This window comes from Cajanus cajan, chromosome 4, assembly GCF_000230855.2.
Source record: "Cajanus cajan strain Asha chromosome 4, NIPB_CcT2T_4, whole genome shotgun sequence".
Taxonomy (NCBI): Eukaryota; Viridiplantae; Streptophyta; class Magnoliopsida; order Fabales; family Fabaceae; genus Cajanus; species Cajanus cajan.
In genome coordinates, this window is record NC_138520.1 from 10789272 (window position 1) to 10811142 (window position 21871).

Genomic DNA, 21871 nt, shown 5'->3' on the forward strand with positions numbered 1-21871 from the left:
AATGAGACATGATAATGTGATATGAGAATGAGACATGAAAATGTGATATGAGAAAAGCATGGAGTCTTGATTGACATGCATCATATGCATAAATATTTTTAAGGGTACGATATGGAATACATCACTAGAGAAGGCCCCCTAGTGTAAAAGCTTTAGGGATTAGTCCTTGGGGATAGCCCGGTTTGTAAGTCTCAATCTCGCCCATTGTGTGCATGGCTTAGCTATCCTGACGAGACTCTGGTAGTATGTCCTTCTAGTGAGAGTGCGTAGAGGGTGTGACCCGGCATGTACTCCTAGACTACTCTTCGTGTATTGCTAGTGGCAATACGCCATGTGATATGTTACTGGCGCCACATGCATGATAAAATGTAGTCCGTGTCCATACATGTGCATTTTAATGTTATATGAAAAATTGATATGTCTTGGATGATTGAAATGTGATATTATTATTAATTTATCTATGTTATATATGTTTTGTTTGTGTTTGGCTATCTGGTGTATATTCCTACACTGTGAGCCAGAGTGAGATGTTTCTCACTCCCTTTTCTTGTGTTGTTTTTCCTTGACTGTCTTACAGGTAATTATCAGTATGAGGCTGAGGATGTTAGTGATGAAGCTTAGGCTTCTATGTTGGGATTTGCTCTGATAGGACATGTGACATCAGGGTGTAGATAGGATTAGATTAAGATGTTTTTATTAAATTGTTTAGGAAGACCTTATATTATTTCTTTGTAATTTCCGCTGATTAAGCTACTATTTAAGTTATAGATGTGGTATCCTCTATTTAAACATGTTTGGTATTTTAATTAGGAAAAAAAATTATGTTATTCAATTTTTGTTATTTGTGTTATGGTATGTGGGGTAGAGGGTGTCACATCCGCACAATGGAATATGCAACTTTTCAAAACCCCTCCTCTAGTCCTAAGTTGGTCATCATAACACAATGCCTAAATGTCTGAAGCATTCTTAGCATTCATCATCTCAAACAACACAACAACTTTGTGTATATTCCATGCAATTACACAACCAACAAACAACTCTATAGCTCACAACACACATCTCATCTTTTCAATCATCTTTCTTTTCAAAACATCATCATATTCATCATCCCTACTTATTCATCAAATAACTCAATCATCAAGTATTCAACAACTCATCAAATAAATAAACATTTATGCAAATGGTGCCTGATGCAACACACTTTGCACTCAATGCCATGGAGGTATGGAACTCTTTGTCTCGCCCACGCTTAAGGCTACATAACTTGCGCTCAATGTGGATAAGGTAGAGGCCCCTAATACCTTTCACTTGGTGTAATAGGGCACCATGTCCAACCCCATCTCAGGCAAAGAGTCTTTGTCTAACTCATGTCCAACATCACCATACCAGTGCCCAACGTCACCATACTAGTGCTCAATGTCATCTAGATAGAGAACTCTGGCTTGGCCATATTGAGCATCACTCAACCTTGGGTTTGACATCACCAAGTTAAAGACCTCCTCAGGTTTTCATGCTTGATGCCATCTTAACCCAAGATAAGTCTCTCTCTTCATGCCCGATGCCACTGATCCTTCATCCGACGTGAATGAGATAGAAAGTCTCATGTTGGAATGACACCCAATGTGATATCAGAGTTTTGCATTCTATAGAACCTGATTTTGACCCAAAACCTAAAATTCAACAAGAATCCAACACATGCAACATTAAATAACATCTATATATACACATCACAATCAACATATATATGCACTTAAAACCAACATGCAACAACAAATCATTCAAAATCATCTCATTCTTGGTAAAAACCTCAAACCCTAGCCTTCTTTTATAACCCATTCTAACTTATTAACTCAACCATGAATTTCAAAATTCAAATAACGTTCAATAATAATCATCCAATATACAACTAAGAAACCATAAGTCCAACTTCCCTTACCTCAGAGTAGCACAAAACCAAGGTAGAAGAAGAAAACTCAAAACTTTACAACTCACCCAACTAATTTCAACACTATTAACCCGAATCCAACAACAACACAGCACTAGTAACGATTCGGAAAGAAATAGAAGAAAATTTGGAATTAGAGGAAGCTCATAGACGATAACACCTTTCTCTAGAATCCTCTCTCTATAATTCTAAGGAAATAGTTTATGAGCCTATTCAAAATAGAAACCTTATATATTCTTCCTTTTAGGGTCAAACTGACTCTCTACTTATAGAAACCCCTCCCAACAGTATTGAAACTCTAGAGGGATTCCCCCATCGGAGTTTTTTTGTCATGCCAAAGTAATGACAATCGTGATCACGATCGCCAAGGTTGGGGATGTTGATGATGTTTTCATCAAGGTCGATCATCTTGGCAGAGTTCTTGGAAAGGTTACAATTGCTGAGGTTAAGGATGCAAGGCTCTTAGTGGGACTTCTTGTGGATGAGTTTATTGATCTCGCCATTGAGGTCGCAAAGGCAGTGCTCCCCAAGGTCTTTGTTCTAAATCTCCACCACTTTGCCTAATCTCACACATTATTTGTTTTTGCCACCGCTCGACTTCTTCTCCCTCGCCTTCATCGTGATGAAGCGATTTAGCATCGACAACACCTTCTCCATATTGTGATCTATCTTCTTCAGGAATGAAACCTAATGGAATCAGGTTTTTGATTTTATTGATTGGGTTTGGGATTTGGATGAGATGAGATAGGGGGAGCAAGAGAGATTGAGAGAGACAATAGACACAGGTGCAAGCAAATAGAGGGGGAGTACATTTCATTCATACTAATGGGCTTTTAAGATTGGTTAAATTTTAACCAATCTTAAAGGTACTTTTAAGATCAATTTTTCTATAACTAATCTTAAAAGGCATGTTTGATACAACTTTTAAGATTGAGTATAAGAAAAAATTGATCTTGTATACCACTTTTAAGATTGATTCTTTTATACCCGATCTTAAAAGTTATATTATACATATCTTTTAATATTGGACATAGAAAAATTGAACTTAAAAGTGATCACATTATTTACAAAATTGTCCCCGTGTCACTTTTAAGATCATTTCCTTCTTAATTGATCTTAAAACTTTGATTTTAAAATTATTTTTTGCACTAGTATTTACTAATAAATGTAATTGCCCTATACAAGGCTATTATCGGGCGACCCATGCTCAACGTCTTGGGCGTGGTGATCTCCACACTTCACCTCACCATGAAATTTTTTATTAATAACTACACTTTGAGCTAACCAATGTACGGTAAGGCAATGTTATGCCAAAAGTCTAAAAATCACACATGCAAAGGAGATCCCCTCCACAAGTGTTAAGCAAACTACAAAATTGAACATCTAATCGCCTATTATAGGCTCTGACCTCAATCCTCAATCTGAATATGAAGACAGTCATCAAACACCAATCGATGAGTTGGAAGACCTACAAGTTGGCCCTAAGTGCGACCAGTTGACCAAGGTTCACAAATAATTGCCCTTAGATATATGCTCATACATCATCCAAGTGATACTTAGGAATGTTGACCTCTTTTCCTGGAATAACGTAGATATGTCGGGAGTCAATCTCGACTTCATATGCCACAAACTTTCTATCCACAGGTAGGCAAAGTTGATCTCCCAACAAAGTTTAAAGCTTGGTGAAGAAAGACGTCTCGTAGCTAAGCAAGAAGTAGGATTTTATTCCCTCATGTTATTCCTCTTGATTCAACTGAGTGGGGAGCTCGAGTGTGGGGTTTCGTGAGCAATCTTGGTAGTTTGTGAGAATGTGAAAGTTTGTTTTCTTGTTGAGTGTGGTTGTCCATAAGTGTTTGGAGTGAATACAATCAGAGATCCAACAAAAGTATGAGGTTTCTTTAATATGCTTTTTTCATGAACTAATATTTCTTTAAAATTTCAAAGAAAGCTTAAGAAAATTACCCCTCTTATAAATGTTGTAGTTGTGATATGTGTGTATCAATAGTGAATATGGTTGTGAAGACATATGGTCCAATAGGGGGAAATTTGACAACAGCAGGGGCTGATCCCATATATGGAAATCTGACAACATATGGGGTTGGTCTAGTATAGGCAAAGACAAAATACAAGTCAAAGGTCACAAAGACCTTAAACTCATGCTAGTGTATTTAGAGTGAAGATGCATATCCTTTTTTGGGTGGCCTAACCTTGTGCCATGAATTTGATGATCTTGTGATAGTTTTTTGGTGGCTTAACAATTGTAGTGTACACATTTTGATGACTTTGATTAATTGTACATAAGTTAAACAAATTGCCGACACTAATTGTATGTAATTATGTAAATAATTTCATGACTATGTTGCATTTAGTGTTAATTTTGTTTAAGAATTTTAAAGTTATGTTTGTTTATTTATTGATGTTTAATATGTAATTTTGTGACTACTTCCTTTGTGATGGTTATATTCATGACTACTAAAATTTGGCATCAACAATTCGTATTTGAGTACATCAATTATGTGAAAATTAATGTACATTAGCAATGTGACCCTATAAGATTGGTAAAACTAACAACAAGGTCTATTATAATACTTTTTTGTTTTTAAATTTCAACTTTTAGGTGCCAATTTTTAGGCAAAGCCAACAAATTTTCAATTTTTGAATACAATATTGGTAAAGCCAGTAATAATGTTTTTAAAGCCAACAACAAGATTGGTAAATCCAATAACTTTTAGCTACTCACCAAATTAATTATGTCGTCCAACTAAAAGTTAAATAGAAAGATGTCAATGTTTAAGGTGAATAAGATATGAAATTGAAATTAAATTCCACTGATTAATTCACCTGAAGTACTTAGGGATTTCTTCCTTTAAGGTCACAAGTCCTATAACTTTTCCACCAAAATTTACAATATTATGGACAAAATAAATAATAGAGAAAGGTTCTAATAAACATTAACTCAACCAACATAACATAGTTTCATTCAACATTAACCAAAGTTACAAAGCTTCAAATAAACATTAATTTAACTAATAAACAGAGCTCTTTAAAAAACACTAAACAAAACTCTTTTAAAAAAAACTAAACAAAGTTCTTTTAAAAAAAACAGAGCTATAACCAATAACAATCATAATCAAAGTATATTGTGATACAATAAAAATACACAAACCACCCACAAAACAAGCACAAACAAAGTCAAGCCCTTTATTTTTGTTCTCTCATTATGCAACTTCAACTTGTCTATCTTCTTCGATGTTATCTCCATCAACGACAAACATGCACAACCACTTTGAGTATCCCCACTAACACCAATATTCTCTTCAACCTTATCAACCTAAACAAAAATCTTACAACTTCCTTCTCCATGCACAAAAAAAATCAAAAATCAAAAGGTGTTGAAAAATAAAACAAAGACTTATCACCATTGTCATACTCACATTCCAATTTTTGCATCTCCAAAACCCTTTTTTAGGATTGTCTATGGTCTTTGACATATACATTTATGTTATGTTTCTATACCCACATATTGACACCACTACTTAGAGAATCAATTGGGTGCCATAAGATGAAGCATGGCTGGCTATTAAAGGGAGCGATAAACCTTTAGAGCATCTCCAATGGGGGTTGCTTATAAGCAACCCCCATTGCAGATGCTCTTATATACATTTTTAACATGTGAGACGTATTCTTACTTCTCTATTTTTGTGTTTGTGTCCCTTGGTTGGGTTAAGTATTATTTCAAGTGTAGATTAGCTATTGAGTTTGAGCTTATTAAAGACAAAGCCTAGACTTTATGTTATGGGATTGAACTAATTAGATTGTGAAAATGGGGCAAGATTAGTTATTTTAAATCATATCTTTTGTTATGAGTTTATGTTATTAGTGTTTTATTACTGTTTAAGCTTTAACATTGAGAACTTTTGTAAAGGCTTTTCATGCCTATTTATATTCAATGATAGCCTATTTATATTAGTGTATGTGAAACCTTTTTTACCCATATTTAAATTAACACATTTTACTCGTTTTACAATCATATTTTGATAGTTTATAAGAAATATGTTTGGGAGTGGAAAGGTGTTAACCTATAATAGCTAATCTCCTTATTGTACCTATCAAAAAATTATGGTAATTGTTAATAGGGATAATGACAATTGGAAGAGCATAAAAAATGGTGGAAAGATAGATGGTTAATGACTGTTAAATAGAAGAAAAAAAATAATGAGAGAGAAAAAATGACATTTAATCTTAAAAGTGAGACGTTCTTAAGGTTTAGAATTGAAGTACCCACACCTTTTTATATCACTACTCATACCCCCTATAAGTGCTTATAAGTGAGACATTCTCACTCCCCTTCTTACCTAAAATGATGATTTCCAAGGCATAGGCACGACCTTCTATCGTCTCCATAATTATGCCTCGCACTCATTAGGGTTCTCCTCTAGGTTTTCTCTACAGGCATTCTTAGGCTTCAAAATTGATGTGAAAACTTGTTAAACTCTTCCTCTTATTTTAATAAGATTTTGGGTTAGGCTCAAGAGTCCAACCTAAAGACTTCTCTATACACATAGGAGACACAAAAAGCCCACAATGGATGAAAAGGCTTTTCTAGTATTATACTATTAAATGAACAGTAAAACATCCTTATGAATTCTCCTAAGTGTTAAAGTTATATAGATATCACCTTAACTTTTAGACAATTGTCTAAACTAAGGTTAAGTGATTGTCTTGTTATTATATTTCATCAATTAATTAGTTGTTAGGAATTTTATATGGAACACATTTTTAATAAGAAATTGATGTTATTTATAATTATCTATTGGATATTTTATTATGCTTGAAAGAATGTGAATACTAGAGTTTAGTTATGAAAATAAATATTATATATGCACGATTATTTTATGATTGGATTGGAATGCTTGCGAAACAAAATGGCTTGATGAACTTTGAAAACAATTGTCATTTATATTTTATAAATAATTGGTTTGATTTTAGTAATTGAATCAAACTTAACTATCATTTATGAACATATTTTAAATATTTACAAAATATGAATGTTACCATTTGATATGAGTAGACTCGTTTTTAGAAGAAAAAAAATTAGCAAAGTGAAAAAGACAAACAAAAATGGGTTTAACGTGTAAAAATGGAGAAAGTGTAGAATATAAAATTTGGAACAAATAGTGTGTAAGACTTACATTATACACAAAATCAACATATGGGTAGTGAGCGATGGTTGGATAGTTGTCTTGGAAGTTTCCTTAACTTAAATAGGTATTTTATAACCAAAACAGGCATTGCCCCTACAACAACAATCAACCTAGTAAAAACACTAACTACAATAAAGGACTAAGTAAGCTCAGATATATCGAGACAAACTAAGGCAAATAAGGGATTTCATAAGGCTAACACATTTGGCACCTAATACATTTAGCTCGCTTGGTATTTCATGTGTCATGATTGATCTATCAACTTTTTCCGTCAATTATCATCTATGTAAATAGATATTCCACAATAGTACGCATCTACTCCACATTTTTTTTGCAAACATTAACTTTACCATCAAAGTCCTTGCAATAGCCACCATTAGAGGTTTTTCAAGATTGTCCTAGTCATCATTTATACCACCGTGAAGGTCATAGGGTACACTTTTTCCTATTGAACATCACAACATTAACATTGTTTGTGGTAATCATCTTTGATTGTCTTCTTTATTTCTTTGTTTTCTTTATGTTAAAAACTATGTGAATTTTTTATCACCCAAAATCTTTCATGATGTGATCATAGGCAACTTTTTGCACCATAAGGAGTTAAGGGTTTGGGTGCATCAATCACAATGATGAGTATAACTTCATTGCAACATATGGATACATTATTAGAGATGGTTGCGATGATGATTTTGATTGTTGATTTGGTTGCACTTCTTTAGTAGCAAAGGTATGCTTTAATGATGTATGAGCTGATCTTTGTTGAGCTTTGTGTTATAATAAGGATTTTTGAACATATGGAGTACATGGCAAGGTTAAATCCATCACATTCCTACATAAATGGAATGCAGGGAACGAATTTGAAAATATCAATGATAGCCTGTCATGTCACCATGTTAAGGGCAAGGACACCACTATTAGCCTAAAAATGGAGGTGATTTGAAAAGGATAAGGTACAAACCGAATAAGTCACTTAAGGAGTATATCGACATGTTTAATGAGGAGGCTAGAGCAACAAAGAACATCTGACTTATGGCAGTTGTAGAAGATAAGTTACCCCAAAAGTTTCCAACCTATCTCTCACTAGTGCAAAAATTGGATTTAAAATCGGACTTTTAAGATCGGTTATAAGGTAACCGATCTTAAAAGTGACGCGGTGACAAATTTGTAAATAAAATGAACACTTTTAAGATCGGTTAAAATTTAACCGATCTTAAAAGTACTTTTAAGATCGGTTATTCTATAACCGATTTTAAAAGTGCTACTTTTAAAATCGGTTATTTAAGAACCAATTTTAAAAGTGCTACTTTTAAAATCAGTTATTTTAGAACCGATTTTGTATGTAGTATACAAAATCGGTTCTTCAATAACTAATTTTAAAAGTATTGTCAGAAATCTTTTATATTCCCCTCCATTCTCATTCTCTTTAATCTTTCCCTTCATTCTTCTTTTTAATCTGTGACGCTCTCATTATCTAAAGTCTCCAATAAGGTAAATTTTGTTGTCGTTTTCGTTTTGATTTTCGTCTTCTCATGTTCTTGTTGTGTCTCTTTTCGTTTTCTCACGCTTTTTTTTTCTCTATTTCAGGCTCATTTTGGCTAAATTTCGAACCTGGAACGGGCCGTTCTCCCTTGGGAACAGGCCGTTCTCCTTGGAGAACGAGCCGTTCTCCATTGGGAACAGGTCGTTCTCCAAGGAGAACGGGCCGTTCTCCCTTGGGAATGGGCCGTTCTCCAAGGAGAACGGGCCGTACTTAAAATTAAATTTAGGTCTTTTGGTTAAACTGGAACGGCTCGTTCCATTTTTGGAACGACCCGTTCCAGTTTAATTTTTTTCCCCGCCAGCCTTTTAAGATCGGTTATTAAACAACCGATCTTAAAAGTTAACTTTTAAAATCGATTGTTTAACCGATTTTAAAAGTCTAACTTTTAAAATCGGCTATTTCAAAATCGGTTAAAGAACCGATTTTAAAAGTTAAAAATAACCAATTTTAAAAGTCTTTTTTTCACTAGTGTCTCTATAAGTAATTACACCTAAATCTACACTCTATTGATTTTCCTCTAGCTATCTAATTTTTAAATCTACGTCTTGAGAAACATTAAAGATGAAGTTTGGAAACAGTTTGAAGAACTCATAAGTGAAGAGGAGACACCAAACATCAACTATATTCTAATAAGACACCCTTCCAAAAACTCAAGATTTTACAATCTTAAGGAGTATTTTTCTCTCTAGTACAAGCAAAATGTTGGGTTGTTATTGGAAAACCGAGAATAAAAAAAGATGAAATATAAGATGAGTTTGATTTGTACAAAGATTAATATTTAAATGATCAAATGATGATGTTTGTTATACATATGTATGCAAAAATCTGATCATTACATCTCTTAAGTTACAATTGAGCTTGGATGTGAAGTAGGAAGGCCCATTAAAATATGTTTGTACATGTTTTTTCACAAACAAAAACTTGTAGATTATTATAATATTTTTGTAAATTACTTCCCTTAACTTATATTTACGTACAGGGACAAATCTACATATAATAGAGTGGGGGTACTTGCCCCCACTACCATTTTACACATACATAATTTTTTTATACAAAAAATAATATATTTTAAAAATAAAAATTATATTCTAATAGATATTTATATATATATAATTATCGTATGTATAAAATATAAATTTAGTGAAATTGTTCATTTCTTTGATATTTGTCAAACTTGTAAATGAGATTAGTTCTCATATGTGATAAAGAATACTCTTTAATATATGTATATATATATATATATATATATATATATATATATATATATATATATATATACAAACACATATATTAATGCTCACATACATAATATAATATATTAAAAAAAATAATTTTTGATAAAAATAAAATTTGCAGCATACATGTTTACCTTTTGTGTTTTCTATTTATTATATATGTTGATCAAAAAAATCAAAATAGTAAAAATTGTAAGATTGTATACATTAATTTAAAAAAAATCAAAATAAGAAAGATTGGAAGTTTTATGTTATCATCTAAAAATTTATATCACATATTAAAAATATGTTTATATAATAAATAAATTAAACTTGATTTTTATAAAATTTAACATATTTATTTTTATATTTTTATTAGTGTTAAATTATTATAAAGTAGGTCTTTAAGATTATAGTTTTAACTAAACATTTAAAAAATATCTATGATAGATAAAAATATCATATTTAAAACATGTATTTTAAAAAGAAGTTAGGTTTAAACCTATTAAATTATAATATAACATAGTCTGACATAATTTATTTTCATCTTTAATTATAATTATAAATATAAAAAATTATAAAAAATAATTATAATATACTTATACTTTTAAAAGTTATATGTAAAATTTTTAATGTACAAATATATGAATAAGTATTGTCCTCACTATCTAAAGTTTTTAGATTTGTCACTGTTTACATATTTTTTTTATAAAGGGTACATGTTCTTTATTCTTTAACATGATTTTTAAAAAAAATAATATATTTATAAAGTTATCGTTACAAAAGTAATTATTATAAATTTAATACTTAAAAATATATAGATGTAAAAAAAATACTTAAAAAATATAAAAAATAATATTTTATTATCATTTCAAAAAGTCAAATTCATAAGCACGTTATATACTTAATTAATTAAACATTGATATTAAATACCATATTTATTAAATGTAATAAATAAATAAAATATTACACTCATTAATTATTATATTCAAATTTTCTTATTATAAACATTTTAATTTTTTATAAATAAAATAAATATTTCTTTAATCATTTTTCATTATCATTTAGAACAAATTAGATTTGAAATAATATTTTAAAATAAAAGTTCAAATACATATTTGGCTTTTTCTAAAACTTATTTGTTTAGTAAGGTTAACAATTATTTTTTTAATATGTTTGCTTAAATGGCATTTTAAGGAATTTTTTTTCTTTTCTTAAAAAGTCACTTCAATTTTTGTAAAACAATTTTTTATAATCACTTTTAATTTTAAACGAATTAATCTATTAATCCATGTATATAAAACTTAAACGACTACATTACGCAATAGTATTATTAGAATTTTTTTTTGATAAGTGAATTTTTAAGAATTCTTTTGACTTCATATTTAATTTAATTTTTGTATCATAATTATTTATAAATTCAATTATAATATTTTAAAAATATCATTAAATAAAATTAATTTTATATTACAATATAATTATTTATTATAAATATAAAATATAATTTATATACTTAAAAATATTTATTTATTCAAATTTCAAATATAATTTATGTATTCAAACGTAATATTTATTTATATTTATTTTAAATTTTAATTATATAATTAATATTTAATATGTATATTGTAGAAATTAAAATAATAGTTATTATAATAGACATGGATTAAAATTATATAAAATATAATATTTTATTTCTCAAATTGAAATTTTAATTATTATTTAAAAATTATTTCAAATTTAAATGTATTGAAAATATTCCTAATTTAGTTTTTATAAAAACATTTTAAAGTAACAAAATTCAAATACACCTCAATTTGATGACTAATTTTGACAGAAAAAATCAACTTTTGATGAGTTTTTCTTGTAAACTTTATTTTTCGATCCACAAAAATTAAATTTAAGATTTTGCTTTAAAAGTCTAAGCATAATTCCACTCAAACTAAGGATATTTTGATAAATTAAAATTATTTTAAAATCAATTTAGATGATAATGAAATAAAAACAAATAGGATGAATTTTTCCTAAAATTGATTTATTCTAGAACATGTTTGAAAAAATAGTTATTTTGAAAAGTAATAATAAATTTTTTTCTCCCAAAAATCTATTTTAAAAAAAAAAAAAAAACACTTCCTCAACTCAACATTGTTTAGTCGAAATTAGCACACCTAATTTGCTAGCACCGAAGAGGCATAAGTAAGCAATCTTTCTTGGTAGCATAATATAAATACTTAAATAGGATCTTCTTAAATCTCCCTCTTCTCTTTCTCTGTGTCTCTCAAAACCCAAAGAACACGGAGTTGGCGGCGACCCTTTATCTCTCTGATTTCGATCATGGCAGCTATTGCTCCTTCTTCTGACAGTATGCTTTTCTCATCAAAACCCTTTTTTTTCTTTTTGCATTTGTGCTGTCCATTTCCTAAAGTTTCAATTTTTTTTCTTCTTCAATTTTCTGTTCTCTGCTAGGTGCCCCATGTGGGTTTTCTCTCTTCATCTTGTGTGTATTCACTGATAGGGGCTTCTATGCTTTCCTTTTGTAATCACTGTCGTGCATCATTCATTGGTTTTCAAGATGTGTAGGTCATGACTGAAACATACATGGTGGTTAATTGCTTTTAAGTCAAAATCCTCTTTTTATTTTCATTTCTTCTTTTTGTTAGCAACTTTTACACTCTAGACTACAACAAATCTCTTCTTTTAGAAGAGACTAATAGGAGTATATTAAGAGTCATAGTTTCTCTAGAGAATTTTAGTGTGGTTAGTGGTGTATAATAATGCTTAGTTGCTCAAATTTTGTTTTGTTTTCCTGTTTAAGTTTCTTTTTTTACCCATAATTTTTTGTGCTTGTGAATAGTGATGTTATATTGGAAGTAAAATGATTTTCTTTTACCATACTATGCAGAAGCCGCAGATTTATTGCAAAATTTGTCCCTTGATTCAGAGTCCAAAACCATTGGAGTTGCTGAGCCTGCAAAGAAGGTACTCCAGTGCTTCTTATTTTATTGCTTCACGTTATTTTTTGTTGGTTAGTAAATTTCCTAAACCACTAAATTGTTTGGCGTAGAGCTATGGTGACCAATTATAGTGCTTATTATTTTATTGCTTCACGTTTTTTGTTTTGGTTAGTAAAGTATCTAAAACGCTAAATTGTTTGGAGTTGAGCTATCAGCTACTTTGACCATTTATAGTGTTTCTTATTATATTGCTTCACGTTTTTTGGTTTTTGGTTGGTGAAGTATATAAATCACTAGAGTGAGTTTTTGGCCATGAGCTTTGTTGACTGATTATAGTCTATTTGGGTGCAGACTGGACCAGTTTTTTCCAATTGTGCAGCTAAGGGGTCGGCCAAGCCGTTCAATCCAAATTCACGCTTTGTCCCAAATGGATACCCTTCTACGGCGTACTATTATGGAGGTAAGGTAAGCTGTTTTGACTTTTGATGATATATATGTTAGAGTAAATTTCATAGACACCCTTGAGGTTTTGTGAGATTGCACACATACCCCCAATTGTTTCCATCCATACTCTAACCCCCCCTTAATTGTTTAAAAATCATTACACTTATACCCCTTAGACATTATATTATTCCCTTTAAATAATTGTTTAGAAAACATTACATTGTGGCTCCTATAAGGAAGTTTAATGTAAACGTTAAAGAAGCGAGGGAATTGTGTGCAAATTCACGAAACTTCATGAGTGTCAATGAAATTGACTCTATATATTGTTTATATACAAAAGAAGAGCAAATGATCTATATTATTCCTTTTGTGGAAATGACATGGTTTGGAGCGTTCTTTCAGGTTATGATGGGCAAGGTGATTGGAATGTTTATTCCAGATATATGAACCTTGATGGAGGGATGGCCCAAGTAAGCACCACGTTCTCTGGTTTCCAGACTTTGTGATGATCGTGTGTCTTTTTATACAGTTCTTGAATATCAGTTGTTGTATTGTTTTGAGAATAACCTCACCATTGGATGAGGACTGGCTAATTTCTGTTATATTTTTATCTTTAAAATTAAATGATGGTGAATTGGTGCTAGCTGCTTCTTAAATTGTTTTTGTGGCTCTGGTTATTTTCTAGGAGTTCTAAACTGTGCTAGCCACCATTTAAGCTATAAGTTGGCCTATGTTGTTGCTATTTTGAATTTAAATGATTTTTAATTATTTGCAATTGCAGACCTTTTTGTCTGATCTCAGAATTGGTAATGTATCTATTTTTATTTTGATAAATATGTGTCCAGATCATTCAGCCATGTTTTTAGAAGTGTCATCTTGTGTCTTCTTTTTTATTGTTTTTATCCTCCTGTGTTATGATTTGCTTATCATTTTTTATGATAAAATATAGATTTAAGAAAACAGGGAAAACCTTTGACTATCTAATAAAGATTTTGTTTGTTCAATCTAATGACAGGGTGTTTATGGGGATAACTGCTCTTATATGTACCATCAAGGTTATGGCTATACACCGTATGGAACATATGCACCACCCAATTCCTCTTCCTCAATCCTTCAACAAGATGGTCAGCATTATGGTCTGCAACAGTACCAGTATCCTTGTTCTTATTACAAATCTCCAGCTTCTAGTGATGTATCATATACTCCAAACAAAATCAGTGTTCCACAGGGAGAAATATCAACTCCAATTGATGCTGATCGTGTTGCTTCATCAAATGTTTTGAATAAAGGAAACACTGTTAACATGGCCAATAGTGATTTTACAAATAAAAATGGCTTAAAGCCATTTTCAACTAGTTCCCAACACACATCTTTGAATGCAAATGATTCTTATCAAGGGACTAGCTGGCCAGCTTATGCTCCTTTTACAGGATATCAGGGTCCAAGAATCAGTACTCATGGTGCACAGTTGCCAGTCCCTTCAGACATGTCATTAGTATCTGATAGTCAGTCCAAAAAAGGAGCCAAGGTTGGATTATCTTCATCAATGCCTGTCAAAAGTTTTACATCTCAAAGGAATCAAAGAATTCCTCAGCCTCTGCCACAATTTGCGGTATGTTGGAATGGTCATCCCTTTTCCTGGGTGCAATTTCCCATGCAGACTAAGTGAGCTTGAATTAATTGTGTTCTTTTTATTTCTTGCCTAACACCACAAAAACCTTTACATAGTGTTTGGTTGGAGGGAAATAGAGGGGAGAGATTTTTATAAACTCTTCTTATTTGGTTCAATTTTTAGGATGGGAGCAAAACCTCTCCTAATATAATATTAGCTTCTCTCCAATATTGGGAGGATTTGCCTGGGAGGGGAGGAGTTTTAAAACATTTTCAGTTTAGTGTCTAAAATATCTTGTGTTTTTAAATTCAAAATTATAAGAATACAAAGGTAAGTTGGTTTTTAAAATACCTTCCATCCCTTTGTAAACCAAACATGAAAAGACTACCATACCTCCCCTCCATGAAAATCCCTCTCCTTCCTTGCTCTCAACCAAACAGAATTTCTAACAACTCCCTTCCATTAAAATTTCTCCCCTCCCCTCCCTTCCTTTGAACCAAACATACCCTTAAGTGAAGCTTGTATGCTGTATTTTCTTAATTGAAAATGTCCCAGAAAATTATTTTTATGTTCATCAATCAACTTCCTATTTATATCTTTTTTTGTCATCTGTTTGTTATCAGTGTTTCTGCATATTTATCTGACACCTGATCATAATCCTGTCTAAATGCTGCATGTCATGCAGATGTTGTAGATCTGTCTCTTCGTTCAATATTGTGGCATCTATTCAAAATTCTTCTTAAATATGTTTTCTTAATTGCAGAACTTAAATGGTTCCAGACATCCATCTGGATTTGAACTGGTTTCTGGATTTATGAATGGCATGTATCCAAGCAACAGGATGTACAACCAATATGGAAGCACATTTAGGGCCAATTCTCGTTTTGGATCTGCTGCATATGGATCTAGAATTGGCTCTGCCAATAACAGGCTTAATGCCACAGGTGATGGCTATGGTTTTAACCATTTCAAAAGAAATATGGATGGTTTCAGTGAGCTAAATAAGGGGCCCAGAGCTGCCAAGAGTTATGATAATAAAAATATCAAAAGTCTTGGACCTGTCACATTATTACTCAAAGGACAGAACCTTCCAGTGAAGAGTGATACCGAAGAAGTTCCTATAATTCCCAATAAGGAACACTACAACGGGAAGGATTTTTCTGAGAGTTATTCTGATGCCAAGTTTTTTGTCATCAAATCCTATAGCGAGGATGATATTCATAAAAGCATAAAATATAATGTTTGGGCAAGTACCCCTAATGGCAATAAAAAGCTGGATGCTGCATATCAAGAAACCAAGGAGAAGTCTGGTGGCTGTCCCTTATTTTTGTTATTTTCGGTCAGTGTCAATTGGCAGCATTTAATTATAAATTCTTAGATTTTGTTGGTTTCTCTAATCTGCTGCTTCTCTTCATTTATCGTTTGCTACAGGTCAACACTAGTGGCCAATTTGTTGGTTTAGCAGAGATGTTGGGTCCTGTTGATTTTGGTAAATCTGTAGATTTCTGGCAGCAGGACAGGTGGACTGGTTGCTTTTCTGTGAAGTGGCATGTCATAAAGGATATTCCAAATAGTGTGTTGAGGCACATAACACTAGAAAACAATGAAAACAAGCCTGTAACAAATAGTAGGGATACTCAGGAGGTATTTTCTTAGTGGCTTGTTTCATGATGCCCCTGTGAAGCCCCCCACATACTTTCAACTAAATTTTTATGGCATCTGCAGGTTAAGTTTGAGAAGGGTGTTCAAATTGTCAAAATTTTCAAGGAGTATTCAAGCCAAACATGCATCTTGGACGATTTTGAGTTTTACGAGACTCGTGAAAAGGCGACTCAGGAGAAAAAATCTAAGGAACAGCAATTGCCAAAAAAGGTAAATACAATGCATTTACATCATGTGGTACGTTCCCCACACTTGACATGTTTCTATAAATTTTTTTATTGCTTTCTTTTATTAATTCCCTCCTACATGTCCGTTAAATTGAGGATCATACAATCGATTAAATAAACCTTACTGATACTTTGTTCATAACAGGTCAGCAATCCTGGTGATTTAACAATTGGGACAGTTACATTGCCAAAGTCTCTTTTGCATGAATCTGCTGCTGCAAGTGCAGCAGAAGGAAGAATGAATGTGGATGGGCTGTTAGAAGGGAATGGATCGACCACAGCACTTGAAGACTCTTCTAAGAGCTGTTAAAACCAATGATAGTCACTTGCTGATTTTTGTTTTGTTTTCCTCTATTTTTTAGTCATGTAGTGAGTGGTTTTGTTTGAATTTCAAATTATACCTGCTTATTTGATCTTGGTCTGGAGTGGAGTATTTGATTTTAGCGTTTTTCTTTGGTCGTTAAATAAAATGCGCGTGTTTTGGTAGTCATAAATTTCATGGTAGGTCATACATTTTTTTTTAATAACTGGTACGAAATATCGGTGTTTCATGTTTGTCAACAATTAGTTTTCGTCGAATTTAACTTTTCATCAAATTTAGCTGATGTCGGTTTTTTCCTTTTACAATATTCGAATTTAAGATTTTATTCAAAGAGATTAAGTTTAGTTCTGTTTGAACTAATGATCTGTTCGTAAAAATTAAAAAGGACTTTAAACCAACATATTTTTGCATAATCTTAGTAACAAAGACATTTTAAGCGTTTTTGTTATAATGTTATGAATCAATAGTCTAATTTCAAATTTGTTAATGGGTTCTATTACATAAATATTTTCATCAATATTTAAGACAACCCCAATAATACAAAGCTTTTAAGGTCGCAATTACTAAATTGTTATGCAAGCAATGTGTATTCACTGTCTTTGTTACCAGTTTTCTACCTGTGTGTTTGGTTCCGCGTCAACAGCATCTGAATCGCGTAAAAAACGTGAAAATCAGAAATAAATATTACTTGCTTCTCATTAAATTGACGTGATTCTGTTCGAAAACATAACTCAATACGCGAATCCAAACACACGCTACTTTAATTCATTGGCATATGTGCCTCGAAAACATGTTAGTTTGGTAGGACTCGTAAACTGAAGTAAAATGAAAACATTAGTTGCTATTACTCCAGTGACTCAGTTTAAATAGATACATGTTTTTAATTTTAAATAATTCTTCACATCAAATTCATGTATAATGCTACCTGTGCAGAAATTGCCCACTTACATGTCTTGTTTTACAGGACGCAAGAGACTAATAATGATTATCATTTTTCTTCTTGAGCTGGGAAACATAAATTTTCTCTTTAAGAAAGACACGCTAGCAGAATCGGCTATGATTATGTAGCACTACCAACGATGAAACACTTATTTTTTTTTTCTTATATAATAATTTTAATATTTTCTTCAACAATGGACCCAAATTGAAATAAACCTTCAGGCAAAAGGGGAACAAGAAAGTAAGTTCCTATTCTGTTTCACGATTGAAGTGGCTACTTTAAAGAGAAATGTAAAAATAAAAGGCCACTGACATTCATGTACCCTTTTTTCGTTTCTAATGAGCTGGATTTAGTTAACAATTCAATTAATTTAAGAGAATTTAATTACTTGAAAGAAATGAGTTGTCTTTCCCTAGCAGTAGCCAAACAAAGAAAAAAGTAATAAAAGAAAAAGAAAACACACCCGCAGAATAAAAAAAAAAAGACAAAATGGATAACAAGGGAGATTTGTGGCACTGCTGAGTTGCACTCCTTGTCCTTTTAGAAATTATTGGATTGACCCTTTCAAGATTTTACTTGGCAACATAGAGCCCCATTTTAGAGTAAGCAAAAAGCCAACAAAAAGTGCAATTTTATCCAAAATAAAAATCCAAAGACACAGTTGAGCTCAGTTAAGGGTGAGCCTTAGCAACAACATGCTCATCACTGGTCTGTGTGGAAGCTGTTAAAGGAGCTTATTTCAACTTCTCCATGGCTTCTTTTCTTTCCTTATCTCTTCCCAAACTAAACTTAATAAAGGCCTCCTCAGCAGCCAACACCTCCACAACCAGTCTTCCCACTGCTGAGGCACTGAATGAGAAATTTGGCAGAAAAGGCATCAAGTTCTTGGAGTCTGACAGCATCCCCATAGTTGAGCTGACAGTAAGAAATGGAAGCTCCTTGAGGCTAAGGATACCTGATGCTCACGTCACATCATACAAACCAAAAGTTCATTGGAAAGATGATGGCTTCCAGGAGGTTCTATACACAATTCCTGCAACTGGAACAGGCCCTTACAAAGCCAAAGGTGGGGTTGGTTTGGTCATGAATGAAGTACTCCAACCTGGAGCCAAAGGGTTGCTCCCTTCCACTCTAGAGTGGACTGTAAATGATGTTGACTCTGATGCCATAGATGCTCTCCAGGTACCCTTTTATACCCCTTTGCTTATGTGCTTCTCAATTATCTATCACTTACCTTAAGTAATTGGATAATTTTTCTTTTAAGAGAAAGAAAATAAGAAGATAAAATGCATTAAGCTAAAATCAACTATTATACTTTAGCTCTTAGAAAGTTAGAACATTTATAAAAACCAAGTATACACTTCAAATCTTTTTTGTCATTAACTTCCCCAATCGATCAAATATCGATTAAACATTACAAGAAAACAGCTATTCTGCTAAGAAATGAATTAGTCCAAATATTCCACTACAAGATATTCGGCTCAGAAAGGAAATAGCCCAAATATTCTTAGAAATTCTTGCTCCCATTAGGTTCCAGCTTTTAACTTCTCTAAAAACTGGAGTTTATAAGTTGATTTTAGCTTATACGAGAAACTCAATTCATTTTACTTTTTTTACAAGTATTTATGGTAAAGTTTATCAAGAATTTGGTCTTCTTTTGCACTTTGAAGTACTGAAACTTGTAGTTTGCTTTTGTTCCTTGCTTCTGTTATCTTTCCTGCAGGTTGAATTGAGCTGCATTAGCAGATTTTTTGACATCACCTACATTGTGACCCTCTATCCTGTGAGCATGGCCACAGCAGTTGTAGCTAAGAATATCGGCCCCAAGCCTGCCACTCTAACCAATGCTATTCTAAGCCATTTCAGATTTAAGAAAAGAGGTGGAACAGCAGTTCAAGGCCTCAGATGCTGCTCATACATCCCACACCCTCCTCTCTCTTCTCCCTTTGAAATCTTGACTCCATCAGAAGCTGTAATATCTGAGCCTCCTAGATGGTTTTCCTTTGGTAATGAACCTGAAGCCAAGCCTGGCACGTGGGGTAAACAAGCTTTGAGTATTACACTACTTGAGAATAAGATGAGTAGAGTTTATGCTGCACCTCCAAAGGATAGATCAAAGCCATTCTATAACTCACCACCTTCCAAGTATGAAACCATTGACCAGGTTAGAATGATTAGCAAAGTGCACCCTTTAATCAAACATCTGAAAATTTTGGATAAGATATGTTTTTGTCAACTTGTTCCGAAATTTGAATTTATTCTCTGTAAAAATTTAATATGTTTGTGCTCCATCTAAGATGTGATTTTAGTTCTTCATGGAGAAATATTTATTTCTTATTAAAATGTAAGAACTACATAGGTATTGAAGTTTTACTTAAATATATTTTTAATTCCTTGAATATTTTAAATTTAAAATTAATTATTTTAGTCTTATAATTTATATAAAAAAAAACCTTATTTTAGTGTCTAATATTGTTAATAAATCGTTAAATAAAACTCGTATCATTAAATTTGTTACACAAAATTTATCCATCAGTATTCTTATTAGTAACTAGATCACTTTAAATTAAATTCACGTTATAAAACTCTTTCAATCCTTCACTATCAATTATGCTATCAGTGATACTAAAAAATTAAAATAAATTCTTTTAAAATTATATAAATTAAAAAGATTAATTTTAAACTTGAAAGAACAAAAATAAATTTACTCTAAATTTAAGAGACTAATTATATTTAAGGTTAGATTATTATGGAGATTAAAATCAGTATTTGATAGACGTGAAACATGTTTTATCTGATGCAGCAAATTTAGTGAAGGCTTTTAGTGAATAATTGATGTTGGATTTTCAGGGACGTGGGCTTTGCTTCAGGGTGATAAGAATGGGTTTTGAGGACATTTATTTATCAAGCCCTGGTTCCTTGTCAGAGAAGTATGGAAAGGACTATTTCATCTGCACTGGTCCTGCTTCACTACTGGTGCCTGTCACTGTGAATCCTGGAGAAGAATGGAGAGGGGCACAAGTTATTGAGCATGATAATTTGACATGACATCTACAACCTTTCCCTCTCCTTTTCTCACTTGCTTTCTTCTCTTCCATTTTTTATTTTTATTTTTTATTGTTCTTCCCTAAAACTATGTATATTTTGTTTATTTATGTCCAATAGTCAAATACTATATCAATAAAAGAAGTTACATAATGCTTGCAGATTTTCCATGTCAATGGATCCCTTGAAATACATTTTGGTGCCATAATGATGAAAACTACTCATACTTATTTTACATTTGTGCATCACATGAGATAAAACCTGTTAATTTGAGCAAGAACAAGATTGAATTTGGCTTCTATTCTGGGTTCTTGTGGCTCTACATTACTGCCCTTCCAACTAATAATGATTCAAAGTTTGGATACAAATTTTAAAATATTTTAAAAAATTTATCTTCTAAAAAATATTCTTTATTTTTAATAAAAATTTCTCAAAATTACTTGTAACTTATTTACAAACAGAGTTGTAGTTACCCTACCCCTTCCTAACTTTTTATGTCATTTTTCCCACAATGGACTGTACTAAAATGTGTCAAAGTTATATGATAAGTATGGAAAATCTGGTCGGTTATCTTTAGAAAAGTCATATCTACTGATTACAATTTTTTCTGTGGAATCTTATTTAAGTAATGAAGAAAATACTTATTAAATACATATATAATTGAGGGATAAAAATAATAGTTAGACTAAAAAAAAAAACCAGTTATTTTGGGATAAAAAGACTAAAGATTTAGGATGGAGATAGTATTGTATACACCATTGTACG

At 31.9% G+C, this 21871-nt stretch overlaps 2 protein-coding genes across 3 annotated transcripts; both read left to right on the plus strand.

Annotated features, from left to right (window-relative positions):
* The first annotated feature begins 12112 nt into the window (after positions 1 to 12112).
* On the plus strand, positions 12113 to 17293 carry LOC109802461 (YTH domain-containing protein ECT2). Of its 2 annotated transcripts, XM_020363843.3 has the most exons (9): positions 12113 to 12262; positions 12803 to 12879; positions 13206 to 13314; positions 13701 to 13768; positions 14314 to 14910; positions 15674 to 16249; positions 16342 to 16554; positions 16636 to 16782; positions 16945 to 17293. In XM_020363843.3, exons 1-9 carry the CDS (start codon positions 12235 to 12237, stop codon positions 17107 to 17109), a joined length of 1980 nt encoding a protein of 659 aa, XP_020219432.1. In that variant the 5' UTR covers positions 12113 to 12234; the 3' UTR covers positions 17110 to 17293. The 2 variants fall into 2 exon arrangements, with proteins under 2 accessions (XP_020219432.1, XP_082928346.1); XM_083072220.1 differs by lacking the exons at positions 12113 to 12262; positions 12803 to 12879 and having other exon boundaries at positions 13206 to 13319.
* A 1367-nt stretch (positions 17294 to 18660) lies between these two features.
* Positions 18661 to 21267, plus strand: PNSB2 (NDH-dependent cyclic electron flow 1). The gene is made up of 3 exons (XM_020363932.3): positions 18661 to 19243; positions 19785 to 20225; positions 20912 to 21267. The coding sequence occupies exons 1-3, from the start codon at positions 18812 to 18814 to the stop codon at positions 21107 to 21109; spliced, it is 1071 nt and encodes a 356-aa protein (XP_020219521.1). The 5' UTR covers positions 18661 to 18811; the 3' UTR covers positions 21110 to 21267.
* The last annotated feature ends 604 nt before the right edge of the window (positions 21268 to 21871 follow it).